Below are 21,563 nucleotides of genomic sequence, written 5' to 3'. Positions count from 1 at the left end.
TCACATATCTATAGCGATACATTCTTAGTTATGTTTTACTTAATACAAATATATAAAATAATCAATAATAGGACCGACCATTTCAATTTGTTTTGTATTATATATGTTTAACTCATTTGCAATTAGGCATAATTTCGAGATAAATCAAGCAGTAAGTAACTGGTATCATTATTATTGTTTATTTATATATTTTCAGCAAAAATATACGAACACATGCCAAGAAAATTGATATTCGGATGATATCTATTAAAGTAGCAGACACCACATTTCCACGATTGAACAATATATATTCATGGTTTAAAAGAAACAACTTAGATTTACTTCCATCTTATAACACGAAATCCGACCAATGTAATATTACACAACCTCATATTGTGCTGTTATGGACCAACCAAGCACCCGACTTAAAACTGTTAACTTCAAAGATAGGAAAAAAAGATAAAGAAAAAGTATTTACTTCCACAACTAAATCCTGCATTAAAGATGACTTGACTATGTTTTCAAAAAACATGGTACCTGTTTTACTGTTGTGTCATATTGCAATTGATGACAAAAACCATATCGAAAAACAGGTAATTTTGTTTGTACTTAATGTGTTTGAAACACATTTAATTAACTATTAACCTGTGTTACTTATTAATCATAAAATCTATCCAAAGCAACCAAAGCTACTTTTCAAATAACATCATTTTGACAAGTCAATATAATGATATACTAGTAAGAAGATGTGGTATGAGCGCCAATAAGACAACTCTCCATCCAAGCCACAGTTTATAAAAGTAAACCATCAGAGTTTTTTAAGCATACATCGCCGATGTAAGTGTGCAAGGCATCCGTTTCTAGATTGATCTTTATTATGTATGCTCGAGAAAAAAAGATAGTTTCATGCACAATTAGAAAAGACAGCCAAACCATGTCCAAATTTCCTTATTGGGGTTTGCAACCTTATTTATGTACAAAAGTATACCATTCTTAAAATAGAACTAATTCTTTGTTAAATGAATTGATTGAAGACAATTGCCTTTTTTGTAAGGTCATATTAATGACAGTATTAGTTACTCCTTACGTTTACTGTACAGCCAAGACGTTAAAAAAATGATCAGTAATATTGGACGCAGTTAACAACTTGAAAATATAATTTGTATTCAATAGTATTCGTTGGAAACAAATTTTCGCGGATTCGATGGTAAAGGTGAACCATGCAATCAAATGTTAAACGAATGACAAATTTCGTATAGACCTGTATGCAGACTTCGGCGAAACCACAAATTTAAATATCCACGAACATATTAGATTGTCTTCATCCACGCAATTTGGTATCCACAAATATAAATGATTCCACAGTATCTCTGCTGGTAATTATAATTACATAATTTATTATTGGCGATTTATGATAATAAAGTCAAAATATGACGTCTAAAAATATACTGAATTTTATTCAAATCATTAGTTGCCAAAACATTATTTGCAGGCCAGGCGCTTGATATCATACATCGAAGAGAATTGCCATACATTTACGGAGATAAATGTCCTATATATGGTGACAGGAGTAAAAGATTTCAAACTTAACCTTGAAGAAATTAGTTTTGAGATACAACGGAAATTGAAGACCAATCACGTTACAAACAACATTTTCTGCAGAACCTATACAATAGATGAACCAAAGTTAAAGGAGGGAATTGGACTTTATTTAGAGAAATCACTGACCAGATATATTTTAGAAATGGCAAAAAGGAACCAGACAAGTGAAATCATGAGTAATACGTTGACCAACATAAGAAATGGAAAATTTCAACAATTCCCGTTGGAAACATCGACCACCAAGGATTGGAAAGTAGTAGTCTCAGAATTTCAACCGAGCACACCAGATAATTGTGAGATGCATGAGCTGGAAGTTTTGTTAGAGAGGTACCTTATGCATATAGGGAAAGCTCCTTGTAAAGTGAATTTCAATTAAACATATCTCATCTTACCTGCTTTTTTTAGTATTTGTCCAAATTCTATTAAATATATGAAGTTTCATCTACCAATTTCGCAAATAGCCAAATTTAAGACATTACCCAGCATATTTGTAAATATTTGCCAGTGGAAGATTTAAAGAACACGTTAGTGTCAGATCAAAGACGGAAAAAGACTGATTATTAGTACATTGGATAAAATCTTTAGTTTCAATTCACTACTTAAAGACCCAGGTCACGTGTTACAAATCCTTTGAATAGAGTTTCCAGGATTTTGCCATATGCATTATCATTGAAAAAATATTCAAGGTAAAGATTGTATTTCGTAAGCAATTTACGGGAACTTTATAACTTAGTTCGATATTTTGAGAAATAAATGTCATTTAATGTGCGGTTGCGTACCATATTCTAGTATTTAAAATTGAATCGTAAAATTTAATCTAAGCAAAATTTTACCTCGTACTTAATTCGTACCTTATACGCAGGTTTGAATCAATAGGAGAAATACGTATTGTGTATCGACACACTTTTGGTAAATGTAACCCTTAAAAACCTTTAAAAAATATTTAGGATAATGTGAAAGATATAGATAGTTATATTCCGTTGCCGTCCGTTAACTTTTTATAAATTTCTTCTTCCTGAAACTACTGGGCTAATATGACCAAACCTTGAGCACAATCATCTTTCTGGTATCTTGACTTACAAAATGTTTCTGATTTTCCTGTCTTAAAAAACAGCATGGTTACCAAGACCAAGACCAAGCAGAACATTTTAATGATATGCAAGGTTTTTTTTAATTTGAAGTATTTTGCAAACCGTTAAAGTACGTAGAAAAAAAGTAAAATCACAAAAATCCTGACTCAAAACGGAAAGTACCAAATTAAATGGCAAAATAAAAAACTTAAACACATTAAAAGAGTGAATAACAATTATCCCAATCCATACTTGGTACAGACATTTCCAAAAATATGACTAAGGCAAATGTAAATTCTACAAACATGTGTATTTGGTCAAAAATTATCAGACGATTTATTATAATCACCGTAGTTGATTCCTTTCTTTTTACTTTCTTTAAATATTGCTTATTGTCTTATTAATACACAAGACTCTGTATTCTAAAACGAATTAGCAAGACAAGACATACTCGACAAAAAAGTAAATAGTGGAAATTGTCAGTTGGTTCTTTTAAGGAGATAACGATTTTTACCATGTTTGTGCGGGTTCTCTGTTATCCTGAAAACTATAACAGTCAGAGAGTTTAATACACCAAAAAACAAGAAAAGATTAATATTTTTTTTAAAGGCGAAATAATTAGTCAACTTTGACAAGTTATTGACTCTGAATGACAAATTCGTATTGTATTTCTATTTGTCTATTATCTTAAACAAATCTAATAAATCTAGATGTATTTTATATAAAAAATGACTATCAAGTTAAGATTTTCTAATTAGTCAAACCGATAAAATTATCAGTCGACTCCGAGCGTTAATTGTTTTCTTGGAAGTGGCGATCTTTACCTGTTATGCATTTTGGAAAAATAAAAAAAAAGCTGTCGGAGAAAAATTATCACAGTTAACATTATCAGCAAAACCAGCCCTACAGTTTGGTTTGCACATCATACATTTTCAGTTGACTCATTATATGAGTAAATTGCATGATCATTTTATTAACAATGTTTGCATGTTTGTCAAAACCGTGACAAATTCACAAACCTGTATACCGTAAAAGGAGAGGCAAGGCATGATCTAGATACAAGTCGCATAAATGAAATTGTCATTCAACTCCTTATACTTGTTGTTAAACACGTTATTGGTCTATTTTTAGCTACATTATGCTTTAAAAGTATAGTACAGACTTGCAAGTGATAAAACTAGAAATTTCACAGGGAAAAAAGCAGAACAGGTCAATCCTATGCTATATGGCATATGATTTTCATTTGCTTTAAATTTTATCATAGCTTCAGAGTAAATCAATGTATATAAACGAATTAACAGTCAAGTCGAATGTCCATAGCATTAAAAACACTACACATTTCTCAATAGGTTTATTTAATCTGTAGACATTTCAGTCAATCAAAGAAGCTAAATGTTTGATGAAAAAATAAAAGAATATTTACAAAAATTCAAGATTTGTTATCTCATAAGCAACACGACGGGTACCACATGTGGAGCAGGATCTCCTTACCCTTTCGGAGCATCTAAGATCACCCCTAGTTTTTGGTGGGGTTCGTGTTGTTTATTCTTTAGTGTTCTATGTTATGTCATGTATACTATTGTTTTTCATTGTTATTCATGTACTACATAATTTGATTAAAATATTGTCTTCTCTTTTCTCATTAGAACAAAAGACGTATCAGCATTCGGCTTTGACGACGATGTTATTTCCATTTATGTAAAAGAATTGCATCAGGAAGCTGACTTAAAACTATTCCTGGACAAATACTATCATGGAAAGATTTCGAAAATACAGATTAAAGTTTGGGATGATGGGAACAATATTTCCAACTATAATTTAAAGCAAGGAAGCAGAGTAGCCAGATCCGATGGAAAATTTGGAACACTTGGATTGTTTTTGAAAGACCAATCTGAAAACATTTATTTCACAACATGCGAACATGTTATTAAAAAAGATGATGATGCTTATAGCAACGAAAATATTGTAATAGGAAAAAGTATCCATGCAGTGAATACTGGACCAGACGTGACGAAGGTTGAATATGTTGACCTATCAATTGTTAAAGCAGAACCATCCATTATCCAACATTGTCAGTTGGGATTACGTAATAAAGCCGATGAATTCATTGAAGGAAAAATTATAGCAGCGCAAGTTATCAAATCGGAAAGAATGAAAAGTCCAAAAGTATACAAATGGGGTGCAAAAAGTGGTTTAACTAGAGGTACATATAAAGGCTGGATATCTAGAAAGGATGAAAACGACAGATTCGACCAAAACCTTCATAAAATTGTATGCGACACAAGTAATTTTTTTGAACAAGGTGATAGTGGATCTTTAGTATGCTTTGAAGCAACCGGATCACCACAATTTCAAGACGAGACTGTGGCTTATATATTTGTAGGAAAATTAGTATCTCCTAAGGAATGTCAGCTAGAACAGCATTCCCAAGATAATATGTATTATTGCTATCATGTTTCAAATGTTTTTGATTGTACAATAGGTGACAGTGAAATAAAACCATGCTTAATTCCAAATTCATCTGTTGGTCGTTATGCAACAGGAACAGGTATAGAGTCGTAATTGTTTCCAAAACTATCTGCTCCTTTAAACAAATGCTCCAAAATCGTATCAAATTTATTTTACCAGTATTTTGACATTACATTTTTTTCTTGTTGTTGTTGTAGTTTGTATACATGTAGCTTATAACATGTACTAAACGTATTTATTATTTGTGTTTGTTTAAACACATGCAGTACAAAATGTACTTGTCAAAAAAGTTGAATGAAATAAGTTTTAATATTTTATGAAATTTATTCTAAATAAGTATAATTAATATAATTTTAATAACAGTATCGACTGCTAATAATGTTGGTATCCGATGAGATACTTTAGCGAAACGAATCGAATTTGATTAACCAACTTCAAAGAAAACTAGATTAACGACAAACAGTGTACAAAATCATATAAAGTGTTCATTTTCACTGTCATATGCGAGGTGTCTACTACATTTAACTTGCACACTTAGTTAAGTGGTTTTGTTCTTATAACGTGACTCTGTACTTTAAAAGATCCCGTCAGTATGATATTGTTCTATTATATGTCATTATGATATATTTCTATTATGAATTACAATATACGTTGAACCACAAACGTCAAAATCATTCAATCGCGTAGTGGAATTAACTATTTTTGGATTCTTATAAATTCTATATATAACTTTTGGACTAGTTTAAATCTCGGTCTATTTCTTAAATTTATTCTTACATACTTTTGATTTTTTAACCCTGTATGCTAACATTCCCATGAAAATTTTAAAATTGTTTGTACGTACATTGATCGACAAATTTATGTGACGTATAAAATTTTCTGACGTCAGACACTCAAATCAATAAATGTGTTCGTAGATAGTAGATGTTTTTGTGTTCTGTTAAATTGTTCCTTTTAAAATTGTTAAACGATGTTGACTGATGTACCCATATTTTGACTATAATATTTATTGTGTCTGTTTATTTAACGCATCAATGTAAAAATATCGGAAATTGATGAGACTGTCATTAAAGTGAGAGGGTTAGCGCTATAGAACCAGGTTTAATCCACCATTTTCTACATTTGAAAATGCCTGTACCAAGTCAGGAATATGACAGTTTTTGTCCATTCGTTTTTGATGCGTTTTGTTATTTGATTTTGCCATGTGATTATGGACTTTCCAAATTGATCTTCCTCTAAGTTCAGTATTTTTGTGATTTTACTTTTTATGTTTCGAAAATACAAAATAATTTGAATGTATGTTTTCACACAATTTCATTAAAATATAACTTTATAATGTATGATAACATGTACAGGATTAAAGTCTACAAAAGTGTAATTAAAGCAGCTGATTCTACAACATTGTTTTAGTGTTATATTTAACATTGCCTTAAAAGTGCGAGGCTTGGATAGCCGCAAAACCCGGATCCACCTACCATTTCTATCTTAAAATATCCTGTACCAAATTATATAAATGTCAGTTGTTATCCTATAGTTCGTTTCTGTGTGTGTTGCATGGTCGTTTTTTGTTTGTTTCAATTCAGTGTTTTTGCTGTTAAGATGTTTTCCTCTTATAGTAGTCAGTGTTTACTGCTGTTGCCTTTGTTTACTTTAATTTTTACTGAATCCGGTCTTTTGCCACAGAAATTTTTCAATTTTCAATTTTCAAACAATTTTTATCATGTATTAAAAAGAAACTTAGATTGAAGAAAAAGGAAAAGTATTTCTGCTTCCAACTTTTCCAAGTGTGCATCCTCTAGTATCATAAAATTATGTTGTTGTTGTTAAAATTTTAAAGTCCTAACAGAACATTGCTATCATTAAGAAGATTAAAAATTTATGGTGACACTTGAAATTGGAACACGAACGTTAAAATGCTAACTTGTATGCGACTGGTTATTTTCTCATTTCAATTTCCACTTCCTTGGTAGTTTACATTTGTTTTTTTTTTAAATAACACTTTCGAAATGAAAAGATCCCTTTTTACACTCCTTTATGAAGGGAGCGTTCCCACACTATGAGTATACCATTCTCAGACGATGATCAGGTCTTTTAAATCGTAACACCGCAATCATCAAAAAGTTATAGCGGGTCCAAAACAAATCAGCACGTTTGAACCCCTAATAAAGGAAAGGAGTAATATATAGCAGTTTTAGAAAATTGTGAAAATGTAATCTATAAGCTATATTTTGGAAATTAAAATGCTTCTGCTACATAAATTGAGCTGTTTTTGACAATACAATGCACAAATATCGCGTTCTAGCAGCATTAAGTCATGCTAAATTACTGAAATCTTCAAAATGTTAGCATTTTGGTTAATTTTTAGACGGTTTCCGTCTAAAATGAAAGTGGCCGCATTCGTGTTCATTCATAATATTGAAATGTTAGTTGTATTTGATGATAATACAAAACATATATAAACGCTGAGTATGAACACGGATGTGGCCACGTTCATTTTTGACAAAAACCATCTGAAAAGTGACGTTTTTTGGCATATTTGTGTTTAAAAAGTGTCCAAAAACTTTTGTTAGATGAACCTGAAATTTGAGGCCAAAATCGGCCCTTACCGGACCTACTCCTTTGACTCAATTACGCCTTTTTTAACATCGTTACACTGGCTACCTATTCATTACTGTTGTCAATATAGTCTTCTTTTTTATGTGTACAAAGCCCAGCATGGCACGGCTCATGGCTTTCTTCAAGATTTAAGTACGAAATATTTACCCAGTAGATCCTTTAGGTATAAACCAGTATGCTCTTGCATCCTCCAAATAATGTCCGAACGAAAAGCTAAGACGAGAGGCGTTTTGACAAGGCCGCCCCTACACTTTGGAACAGTTTGCAATTGTCCATGTGGGGTGTACATTTTTTAGATGTTTTTGAAACAGCAACTCAAGACTCACTTATTTCGAATTGCTTTCAAGGATTCATATAGATTTCAAAAACTTTCAATTAACTGCCTTGATTTTTTTCTTTTTTGTGTATATTTTAGAGGACATGAATTTTATGTTTCATTTATTTCTTTTTTATTCTATTACTAGTTTTATATGTTTGTTTGATTTGTTTATGTTTGTGCTTGTTGATTTATTTATTTACTTGTGATTGCGTCCTTAGAATTTACGAAGGGTTTGATTTCAACTTCACTATTTGGAACCCCTGTTTGAATGGCTTCTTTGTGAGCAGCAACTCTCTTTCAAGGAAATCATAATAGGAAATACAATATAATATTATTAAAATTAATATAAGCAATAATATAGTGTTCGTGTTTTTCTATTTGTCATTTTTCTTTTACGGCTGGCTGTTTTGGATGTTGATTTTCGACTTATAAAATATCAAGTTTAATTATGTATGTAGATATTCCACTAAAGTGTATTGCTATATAGGTGACAGCCCGAGAATAAAAACAAAAACCTATTTTTGGGGTGGATACAGATACTTTAGATTTCCAAACAATGTATCTAAAATGCATGCAAATATTACGCAAATTGTTACAATTCTATGCCAATAACTGCAATATTTGGGAAAACAAGTATCGTTTCCTATTATAATTGCTCTGATAATAAACTCATCAAAGATAATTACACAATTGAAATCTTGTATTTGCGCCGGACGTGCGTTTTGTCTTAAAAAAGACACTTCGTCTTAGATGTATGTTTTTATTAGATGTTAGTGGCTTTGAACTAGCTGTCCGTTACTGCGATTACCATCAGATCAGTACTTAGTGTTTTTTTGTCGTATAAATATACAAGTAACCGGTCATGTTCACTCTTTTTTTTTGTAAGATGTATTTCTATTTGTATCCATCTGATGAGTTAAGGTTTACCAACTGATTTTTATAGGTCGCTCTTATGTTGTACATTTACACAACTGTACCAACTAAGGAGGAGGGCTGGGATCCCGTTAAAAAGTTTAACCCCGCCACATTCGGCATCGATGTGCCTGACCCAAATCAAAAGGCTGTAATTTAGTGGTTGTCGTTTGTTGATGTGTTAAACATTCGTTTTTCGTTCATTTTTGTACATAGATAAGGTCGTGCATTTTCTGTTTGAATTATTTTACAATTGTCATTTCCGGGCCCTAGATAGCTGACTATATAAATACGGAAAAGGCTATGTGCATTGTTAAAGGTCATATGGTTTTGTGTTATTTGGTTTCTTGTTAAGAGTTGTCTCATTGGCAATCACACCATATCTTTTTTTTTAATCATCGGTGAAGCTTAGATAAAAACTAGAGGCTCTTAAGAAGGACACAGATGAATGCATGACCAAATTGTGTTTGTAGATCTTACTTGAATGAAAAATCTTGCTTCTTACAATTTTCTCTATCTATAATAAACTTGGCCCTTTAGATACAGGGGAAGATATTTGGTAAAAATTTACAAAAATTTACCAAATAAATGAAAATTGTTAAAAATTGACTATAAAGGGCAATAACTTCTAGGAGTCAACTGATCATTTTGATAATGTTGACTTATTTGTAGATCTTACTTTGCTAAACATTATTGCTGTTTACAGTTTATCTCTATCTATAATAACATTCAAGATAATAACCAAACACGGCAAAATGTCTTTAAAAATTACTAATTGGGGGGGGGGGGGGGGGGAAGCACCCAACAACCAGTTGTCCGATATATCTGAAAATTTCAAGGCAGATAGATATTGATTTAATAAACAATGGAACCCCTTGTCATATTTGTGCTTCTTTGTTTAATATTTGTTTGTTTTAGATTGTGACACAGTGATGACTACTGTGCCCATATTATGACAGTGTTACCTATTATGTCTGTTTTGTTCACACATCGTTGTAAATATAATGGAATTTGATGCGACTGTCATACAAGTGAGAGGTTTAGCCCTATAAAACCAGGTTTAATCCACCATTTTCTATATTTAAAAATGGATGTACCAAGTCAGAAATATGAAAGTCGTTGTCCATTGGTTTGATGTGTTTAGTCATTTGATTTTGCCGTTTGATTGGGGACTTTCCGTGTTGAATTTTCCACGAGTATTTTTGTGATTTTACCTTTTTATACGCATTTTCTAAATTGAGGCACTTTTTGAAATGCTTGAAAAAATTAAAGCATTTCCTAAAATGCCTGCAATAATCAGTAATTTTCAAAAATGATTATATTTTCTAGGCATTTGAATAACCTTAGCCATATTTGGCAAAATGTTTTGGAATTTTGTGTCATCAATGCTCTTTATCTTTGTTTGACTTTTATTACTATTTTGTTATGAATGCAATGGTGAGTGCAGACGAAACACTCGTCTGGCGTATTAGATTTACTTTAAATAACTATTAGCATGTCGTAATGTTCTATAAATTTGTATTCAATTTGTAACTTGTGTATTTATCTATCCTGAATGTTTTTCTTCTTCATTTATTTGTATTATAGTCCTGGCATGTAATGGTGTCATTTTCGTGTTATATTTAACTTGCCGTGAAAACGGAGGGCTTGCCTAGCCACAGAACCAGGTTCAATCCATCATTTTTATTCTTAAAATACCATGTACCAAGTCAGGAAATGGCAATTGTTATTTTATAGTTCGTTTCTGTGTGTGTTGCATTGTCGTTTGCTTTTTTGTTGCACTTTAGTATTCCTGTTGGTTCGTTGTTTTCCTGTTATATTTGATGTTTTTCCCTCAGTTTTAGTTTGTAATCCGAATTCCTTTTCCCGAAATCGATTTATGACTTTCAAACTGCAGTATACAACTGTTGTCTCTATTTAGAAAATTGTTTTTAATAACAACCCACTTACTATATGTGACAATTTTGAATCTGTTTATGGCCCCGCAACGAAGTTGTCGGTGCCATATAGTTTTACCCTGTCCGTAATTCCGTCATTTCGTAATTCCGTCATTCCGTCATTCCGCAACAAATCATTATAGGTGGCACGGTAGTATTTGCATTCCAGAATTTAGGTTGCTCTTTTGTGTACCCTACTTAGGTAAATGAATCTAAACAGTGTGATTGGACAAAAAATACAGTATCAACTGAACATACTTTCCCAAACTGAGGGATGAATCATGTGTAGAAAAATATGAAATAATTTTACATACAGATGAAAATGAATTTTTGAGAATTTTTTTAATTTTGTATTCACTGCACCATAAAAGACCTAAAAGTAATAGTGGCCTTAGGTTTTTGAAAATAGCAAAAAAAGTAAACGGTCATGATATATATTTAAATTCATTTCTGAATAGTAAAATGAAAGTAATTCAGTTAACTGTGAATGTAGAATTTTTTGCAGTGTTAGAAAGTGGTGAAAATTCTAAAAAGGCTATCATTATCCCTTATGGGCCAGGAAATACTACCGTGCCACCTATACTGATTTTTTTTTTCTAAACGCCTTCAGATATTGGGCTGGTTTTAAGTATGTGAGTTAACATGATGAGTTACAGATCAAGTTTAAATTTCGTTCCGCTCTGCAATTTTTTGCCAAAAATTACGGGCTTTGGACTTTGATACATTTTTGAAATCACAGTTATACGGACCATTTTTCTAAATGCTTTTAGTTATTGGGCTTATTTCGGTATATGAGCTAACCATAATGAGTTACAGATCAAGTTTAAGTTTCGTTCTGCTCTGCTTATTTTTGCCAAAATTAAGAGTTTACAACTGTGAAAATTGTTGAAAATCACACTTATATGGACATTTTTCTATACGCCTCTATATGTAAGACTACCACCATATTGTATCCACATGACATTGTGTTATTGAAATTGCAGATTTTTCAACTTTTTGAGACGGGGCCATTCGTGTCGCTTAAATATTTGTTTTAATTTTTTTTATTTTAATGTTACACATACACAAATAAATATTATCCAATCAAGGTATAAAAGCTGTTTTAGCTTGATGTAGTAAAATTGTAAATGATTTTAAATAACTGGGAAATGTATATTCTATAGAATAAGGGTAGTGTTTCTGATAAAGTATTATTATAATTATAGAATAACTACTGGACGAATTTAAGTAGAGAAAAATATTCAACGAGTGACCAAACAACACATTAATTCACGAATGCGCGTAGTGCATGAGTAAATTATCAGTGCTATTCGGTCATGAGTTGAATATTTTTCGATATTTCAATTCTTTAATTAGTTATTCTTTTTATCACATTGGCAAACGGCTTTTTTACATAAATTAATGTAAAACATGTAAGGATCTATATCTTTTTTCTACGCATTCACAGTTTGGGTTGATTTGCCGTTATCGACGTCTTGTCAACGCCTATTGTTGTATGACGTCAGAGAGTGAAATAACCACGTTTATTTCACATGTGAAATTATCGGGTATATTTTAACTGGGAAATCAATGTAATTCATTGCAACCAATGTAATAATTATCATTATTATGTAACTCATGGTTAAATATATAGAAACCGTAATTAATTACAATATTATACCACTTTTAATCACGAGCTATTGGTTAAATTAATCACTTTGAGATTAGTTTTTGCAAATCATTAAATGATCTTATTATTTTTTTGTTATATAGGTATTAAAGTTTGATTAAAATTTGTCGAAATCTTTAATTCTAAAAACCATAATTATAACGTTTGTTTTCATTAGCCTTTGCATTTATGCCATATCTAATCAAGATAGTGTTGTTCATTTTTTTTCTGGTAAATTATCCTAAAGAATAACACTATTTAATCAATTGGCATGAACACAATCACAGACATAGTTCTTTTTCATTAATAAAAACTGAAGAGCAATCAATTTGTACTTCCTATCTCTACTGACGATGATAAACACGAAGTTATTTATTTTCGAATGGCAAAGAGACGATTTTTGAGCGGCCCTGGTTTAATTCACTATTTTCTACATTTGAAAATGTCTCTTCCAAGTCAGGAACAGTTGTTGTCTATTCGTTTGATGTGTTTTGTAATTTGATTTTATCATGTGATTAAGGACTTTCTGATTGAATTGTCCTCGAGGTTCAGTAGTTTTGTGATTTTACTTCTTATTTAATTATTCACAAAAACTAAAATGCTTGATATTCGAATTAAAGAGAATGGTAGCTTTTTACATTGTATTTTTTTTTTTTAAATAATTGAACATTTTTTGTTAATAAATCATTATTTTGAATATTTGAAATACGCAATTTATAGAATTTGTTGCTACTGTTTAACTATATACTCTACGGATTCGACAACAGTTTTTGAACATTTTGTTTGAAAATCGTCCTTTTTAGGGACTTCATATAAAACAACTAATGTAGATTAAAGGTGCCTTGTATCTTTTAGGCTTTATAAACAATCTTTGTTCCCTGTTATAAATGTTCGTACTAACGACATAGTAACATATTTACCTAAAAGGGGTAAAAAAGATATATTAGAGTCATTTTGTTAAAGTTATTTTTGATCATCAATATTTCTTTCCATGTGAAAACTTGTTATATGTTTTAAGATTGTAATATATGTGATAGAGTATATTTGATGTAAAAGCATCAAAGTTAACAAATATACATTTTAAGTTCATCTATATTCAATATTTTTAATGTCATAAAACTACATTTCAAAGTTAAAGATAGAATTAATCTTTTCAATAACAAAGTTTTATTGTCCGATCTTATCAATTAAGTTTATTTTTTTAAAGTTGAAAATTGTAGAACCTTGAATTTTACCCATAGCGGGATTGGTAGCTTGTGGTTTGTCAACAGCCACGTTCGGTCGTTAGAGATGTTCAAGCTAGGTAAAATGTGTACGCTGGCGCTATTCCGATAAAATGTGTACGCTGGTACTATTCCGGTAAAATGTGTACGCTGGCCCTATTCCGATAAAATGTGTACGCTGGCGCCATTCCGGTAAAATGTTTCCTTTAAGGTGTTTTAGTGCTCATTCAACTGGCACATATAATTTATGTTGGACAAAGCAAACAAATTTTCACGGAAGGACATGAATATAATTCAGAAATCAAGTTATTTGAAAAACAAGCCCCAAAAAGGGAAATTAACCTTTTAAAAGTCTGCACAAACAATTCCATGTCCAAATTGGTAGATTTACGCTTTTCTGAGAATTTCCAAACAATACTTTATCGATAAAATGACGTGTACTTAAATGTACTTCAAAATACTGGATTGAGCGGTAGGCGTTTGTTAGCTATTACCTGAACAAGTACTGCTGGTTTGTCGCGAAACGATATTGTGTCACGAATCATTTGGAAATAAAAGGAATGTTTTCAATAAAACTAAAAGTATTTGATCACCAACAGAAAGAGATCGGTATTACTCATGAACAGTTTACAAAATGAACATTCGTAAAATGTTGACTTGTAAGAAACAATACAAATTCAATCCTGTAACTTTGAAGCAAGCCGACACTAGTTTGGAGCCAAGAGATCCAGGTTAAGAGAAACAGAAAAATATCAGAAGGTATACAACTTAAGCAAAATGAGGATGTTAAATTTGATGTATGCCATTTTGTGCTTCTTCGTTACACTTGTTGTTTTATAGTGATTAAGATGATAACACAATGTTGACTGCTGTACCCCTATTTTTGACATTTTTACCTATTATGTCTGTTTGTTCTGTTTACGCATCGGTGACAATATAATGGAATTTGATGCGACTGTCATACAAGCGAGAGGTTTAGCTAGCTATAAAACCAGGTTCAATCTACCACTTTCTACATTTGAAAATGCCTGTATTAAGTCAGGAATATGACAGTTCTTGTCCATTCGTTTTTGATGCGTTTCGTTATTTGATATTGCCATGTGATTATGGACTTTCCGAATTGATTTTCCTCTGAGTTCAGTATTTTTGTGATTTTACTTTTTTTATACGCTTCACGCAAGAGCTAGTGAAAATGATTCGTTCCAGATGGACGGGGTGTAGAATTTACAGCGATTCCACTCCTAGGTGATTCTGTGGACTATCCACGAGAGAAGAGGAAAACCAAAGCAAGCAAAGTTAAGAATGAAGGACCAACGACGTATAACAAACCAACTTCAACTGCAACTTTTCATGTTAACGACAAAAATTTAAAAGCAAGTGGGAGAACCGGAGTTCGTTTAACTTCTTCCAGTTAGGTACTAAAAAAGGGACGAAAGATACCAGAGGGACAGTCAAACTAATAAATCGAAAATAAACTGACAACGCCATGGCTAAAAATAAAAAAGACAAACAGACAAATAATAGTTATCATGACACAACATAGAAAACTAAAAACTAAGCAAAACGAACCCCACCAAAAACTGATCTCATGTGCTCTGGAAGGGTGAGCAACATCTTAGTTAATGTAAATAATTTAGATAGCATTTACTCAGATATACTGCACGGTTAAGTTTTCAGGTGAATACAAATCGCCTATAGTAAATGATAGTCTGTAAAATATGTTATGAATAATGAAAGTATCCCAAATTCATGTATTTAGTTTTGATGTTATATTTGTTATTCTCATCGGATTTTGTTAAATGTCTTAACGTTTGTAGATCTTATTTTTGTCTGTTGCATTCGTGTGTTATGGTAAAGATAATTAATCATCCAGTTCATTTATTAGATTTTAGTTTGGATCAACGAAATTTATACGATATATTTGGTTTACAGTTTGATTCAGAAGAATCACCGACATAGCTAGATAATACAATAAATTATATATTAATTACTACTACAATTTCATATCAATTAGTATTGTAATTTTCAATTATTCAAAATAATCCTAATTCCGTCTAATTTTTGGAAAATCTTTTTAGAAATTCAAATGTGACGTTACTTTAAAAATTCAAATGTGACTTCACTGCGTTGACGGCTTTGGCTAACTCGGCTGTGTATTTTCATGTGCTAGTTTAGGTTGTTTTAAATGTATTGTATCCGTTTTTATTCTGTAATTAGTTTATCATGTGTATCTATTATATAGTAATTTTATAAAATTTACTGTGCAAAAGTATGAATTATTCTAATTAATGATGTTCTTAACCCAGGCAGAAAACCCTAGCCGTATTGGTCGCAAAGTTTTAGAATTTTTAGTCCTCTTTGTACTTTCAACTTTGTACTTTTCGAACTTTTTTCATCTGAGCGTCACTGGTTGGTCTTGTGTGGACGAAACGCACGTCTGACGTATTAAATTTTAAATCTAGTACCTTTTGTTAGCTATAAATCGTGTGTTTCTCCGTCCTATCTGTTCTCCCATTTATTTTTATTGTAGTCCTTATATGTAATGTTGTCATTTAAGTGTTCTATTTAACATTACCATAAAGCAGGGAGGTTTGGCATGCCACAACACCAGGTTCAACCCACAATTTTTTTTTTCTTAAAATATCTTGTACCAAGTCAGGAAAATAGCTATTGCTATATTAAAGTTCGGTTCTGTGTGTGTTACATTTTAATGTTGTGTTTATGTTGTGTCGTAGTTCTACTCTTATATTTGATGCGTTTCCCTCAGTTTTAGATTGTAATCCAGATTTTTTTCTCAATCGATTTACAAATTTCGAACAGCGGTATACTACTGTTGCCTTTATAAACTCGAGCGTCAACTTATCGAAAAGGTGTCTAGCCAGTTAACGGTCACTTCAAGTTTAATCATATATGTAGGTAAATTAAAAAAATAAATACACAAATGCAGAGATATAGGCTAAAATCTAATAAATGAACTTGATGAGATATAGGCACAACCATGTATGTTCGAAAAGTTATAGAAAAGGGATACGCTATTTCAGTACTACCAGAAAATATATATCGAAAAATGAAAAATATGATAAGGATATCGGGGAATTAGTTATTGGCCAGATTATTAAATTGACCAAACAAATGTTGCATTTCAGAAGTTAACGATACAGCTTGTGTGATTAATCCTTTAACAGTAGCTTTTAATAAATGAAAGAAGTCCTTTTCAGTTTCGATTTGTTGATATAACAATGAATGACTAAACCAGTTTAGGTTCAAATCTAAAAATGGGTCAGTGACAAGAAAGTTTGAAAAAGACAATAATTTATTTAGAGTGACTATCACCATCTGGAGGAACATAGAACTTATTTAGGTTTCACTTGGAATTTAAAAAGTAAAACACAGTATTTTGTAATTAATGTTCTCCCTTTTAAACTCATAGAGTAAATGTCAGGTAGTTTCAAGAGTAGTTTGGCCGCTGCAGGTCTCTGAAGAAAGTGATAAAGCACTGGGGAATCAGGGTTTTGATCTTGATGATGGGCTTGTATGTGCAAATAATTTACAATAAGTTGAAAGAACTAGCTCGTACATAAGATGTAGTATGTCTGAATTTGTTTTTTTAAAAGCTGAGGGAAAATGTGTTGTATCCACAGCAAAATATGACTTAGATAGGTTTAGTTTAGTGAACGTATAAAAAGGTTGGTCGATCATACCGGCATTATACTTTTTAGTTTCGTAAAGGAAAACCAATTGCACGTTGCAAACTGTTTTGCTGGAATAGTATGCCAGATTATATTAATGCAATCTGCGGTAGTTATATGTAGGTGATCTGTTCATGCTGAGAACTAGATAATTGTACAACAGTATACTGTTAATGCCAAGTAAGAAGTCTCTCTGACAGCACCAGCTGTTTAGGAGCTCAACAGTGAGCATTTATATGATTTCCTATTATACATTTCAGTCCAATCAAATGTATGTATAAATATACAATTACTGATCTACCGTCGCCTACATTAACCATACGTTAAGAGAATATCGATTAGTTGTAGTTGTCCCTAATTGAGCATGTTAATAAGGGGAAATGACCCGTTTTGATTATGATTTTTTACAATATCTATTGGTCTAGAGACTGAAATTATTTTATAAAATCATTCACGGCAGTTAAGGAGATCTATGAACTCAAACTTCCTTAAAATGCATTGTGACTTACAAGGCTTCACATTAACTCTTGCTACAGACGAATCCTTCAACACGAAACGTTCCAGACATGAGTAAGCGTTTTACTAAGTTTTACTTATAGGAGTTTAAATAGCTAGTCAAAATGTAAAAGATTAGATTTCACTGTTAAAAAAAAACATTTTTCACTTACAATGAAGTGATTTTGTGTGGCATTATGCATATAAGTCTGTTGCTTTAAGACAAGATTTGATTTAACAAAGTCTAAGATGTGTTTTCATATTTCCCTTTACCATAAAACGGTGTTTTTTTTGTGTTGGCTTTTTTTCGCTATTTCATGACAAAATGGGCATTTAAAATTTTCACTGAGTATACTTTTCGCTGAATGAGAAAATACACGCAAAAATATAACTATCCTCTTGTTATAGATGAAAGTAACACAACATTGATTGACTGGCAGGTTATCGAAAACAAAAATATACCAGTAACCCAAACGAAAGTATACAGAACTTTTAAGGAACGTAAATAAAATGGGGCATGCTAAAAATTGAAGGTTTTTATCAATACAGATATAGAAATACTCTTGTAAAAGTGATTCGTATTATTATATTTTTACATTAAAGTCATATGAAACGAGTGAGTGGTGAAAAATAATGTTTATCCAATTCTTGAATCAATACATGCATATATCATAAACTTAGTCCTCTGTGCACGATTTTCTCATTTTTTTACGCAAATATATCGTATAATCGTCAATTTTTTTTCTCTCTGTCTGTTATGATTTAACAAATATGGCTGCTCATTAAATGCCTTGTTTTGAAGCCGAAGTTTACCGATTGTCACCTTATAGTAAACAAATAACAAAAAACACGGGTATTGGGCACGTGTTTAACATGTACAATCAGATACTTGTTTATTTTAATGACAGATCCATACGTATTGCGATCACCGGATTTTAACCAAGAGGGTTACGCTCAGGTCACTATGCATACGGAAAATATGTCGACGAATTGCTTCCTGGAAGGCAACAATTAATAATAAGTAAACTTTCTTCTAAATGGTGACAAATTAAAGAATTTTCCTCAGAAAAAAGTATATGTACATAAGTTGTATAATGAAAACTATCCATTTAGTTATAAAAAACATATGCATATTTTTTTCAATTTGAGGTTTCTTGTGACTTTAAATGCGTAATAATTGGATTATGACACCTATCAATACAATAGCTCGTCGCTAATCAGCATCTTAAGGACGGACGAAAGATACCAAAGGGACAGTCAAACTCATAAATCGAAAACAAACTGACAAAGCCATGGACAAAAATGAAAAAGACAAGCAGAAAAACAATAGTACACATGACACAACATAGAAAACTAAAGAATAAACAACACGAACCCCACCAAAAACTAGGGGTGATCCCAGGTGCTCCGGAAGGATAAGCAGATCCTGCTCCACATGTGGCACCCGTCGTGTTGCTTATCTAATTGTGTTGTTGTCAAAATGTGTGACACGCATGTTTTGCTGATTTAATTATTGTGAAGACAGAGATTTTAATTAAGTTTGCTCATTCTTGTGATCTGTTCAAAGAAACGAAAGACTATAATTAACAGTATTGTATATAAAAATTTGATAAATCTTGGAATATGTAGGGAAATTTACGCGGGGTAACATTTTTGCGTTTCTTTAGCTACCGCGTACAAACCGAAAATAAAACACGCAAAAAGGCATCGATATAATGTATCTGAGATATCAAAAATAAAAAAAAAGTACAGAAGTTCTGACCTTACATTTTGGGACTTTTTTTATTATTATTTCGAATGGTTTCTAGCAGACTTGTTCTAAAACATATAATTCTACATTAGTCAAAAGAACTTTAATAATCTCCTCAACATATCACTAAACATTAAATGTGTAATAACATCAATACATCGATAGCAATTACAAAAAACATGATTTAAATCATTAATGTCAATAAGAAAAGAAAAACGTTTTAAATAGTATATTATTCATTGATGTTATACGCAGATTAATTGCTATATTGGAATATTATGGACGATCTGTTGATAAGGACGTCGCTTTTTCATTCGTTATACTCACACACGTAAGGTTGATTAGACCTCTACCATCTCCATAACGTAAGGGTTGTTCAATGGTTGAATAGCGTTTCTTCTACACAATATTTTTTTGATTTGGTCACGAAAATCTTTAATGCAAAATACGTATATGATTGGATCCAACAATGGGTTTAGTAAAATCAAAGTATTACAGTAATATAACCATCTTATGATGTCTTCACTTTGTCCGATGAATACAGAATAAATGCCAACAAAACAGCTGGGGACATTAGCTGTAAGTGTAACTAAAACTACTAAACCTACTGTTTTGAAAGCTTTTTTAGTTGTATTTGCCAAATTGAATATGTTGTCATTTGCATGCGCACGGTTGTTGTCTTGTTTCTTGTAGATCCTGATCAGTGTTATCGTATAGATGACGACGATCAATATACACAGTATTCCTACAGGCACGCGCATGATTATATCCACGAAGTCAGTTGTTGTACCAATATCGCACCACGTGGCATGTGTATTGAAGCGCAAAACATCAATTACAATTTGGAGAACTGAAACTATATGACAGGCAATGTATCCACAAATAATTCCTATACTAGACGTCAGTCTTCTTAAACTTTGCCGTTCTGTGAGAAATGTTGCATTGAGTCGCTCCAAGCACACTAGGAAACATTGATATAGGGAGAACATATATGTCCCTGATGTTACACCTGTTAAAGAAAGACACGCATAGCTGAATGGTTCGTCAAATCTAGAAACGGACGAACTCAATCTGTTAAAAATGATAATTTCGGTAAGAAAAAGAGTGTCACTTATGCTCAAATTTAGAACCAACTTGTGAAATCCCGAAGTTCGTAATTTTGATGATTTAGCAAATATAACAAGACAAAATATGTGTAAAAGCAGATCACAAGAGATAACTATGAGAAATGCAGTTGCTCGTAGCATTTTCTCTTTGTAGCTATATAGAGTTCCATCCAAAAAAATCGTTTAAAGATAGTCTCGTTTCGACTTTAAATTATTTATCTGTATGATTATTTGTAAAGTATAAGTATTTATTATATAAACAATCCCTGGTGAAAAGGTTTATTCATATCTAGATGATGTCTGATTGGTAGCTTACCTGCTAGAACGTAAATAATTGGATGCCACTTATCCAAAGTTGATGACGTTATCTTGCAATAAGTCTAATATCACCGGAATGGATATGATTTACATCGGTCAGAAATGTAATTAAAAAATCTTGGAAATAAAGTATTCTTCAAACTATTAATCGTAGAGTGAAAGCTTACAAAGGTTAAATGATGTGTTTTCTATGAATAATGGCATAAAATCCCACAATGATAACCCTTATAAGTTACTAAACGCAGTCAATAATGAATAAGTATGTACTCTCATATGAACTTTTGATTCGTTCAATATTCATTTCTTTCATTTAATTGGTCAATATTATCCAATATTATAGATGGTGCTGTGTTAGACAAGTCTAACAATATTTGTGAGTATGATAAGAAAGCCAGATGCATGCATTTATCGAAACACATTTTGTTTATTG

General features: G+C 31.7%; 1 protein-coding gene across 1 annotated transcript; it reads left to right on the top strand.

Moving 5' to 3' along the window:
- Window positions 1–202: 202 nt before the first annotated feature.
- LOC139490414 (uncharacterized) lies at window positions 203–5,237 on the top strand. The gene is made up of 3 exons (XM_071277214.1): window positions 203–572; window positions 1,472–1,908; window positions 4,298–5,237. Exons 1-3 carry the CDS (start codon window positions 237–239, stop codon window positions 5,211–5,213), a joined length of 1,689 nt encoding a protein of 562 aa, XP_071133315.1. The 5' UTR covers window positions 203–236; the 3' UTR covers window positions 5,214–5,237.
- The last annotated feature ends 16,326 nt before the right edge of the window (window positions 5,238–21,563 follow it).

This window comes from Mytilus edulis, chromosome 9 (genome assembly GCF_963676685.1).
Source record: "Mytilus edulis chromosome 9, xbMytEdul2.2, whole genome shotgun sequence".
NCBI classification, from domain to species: Eukaryota; Metazoa; Mollusca; class Bivalvia; order Mytilida; family Mytilidae; genus Mytilus; species Mytilus edulis.
The sequence above is the reverse complement of the archived record's forward strand: the minus strand, read 5'-3'. Positions and strand labels throughout refer to the sequence as shown.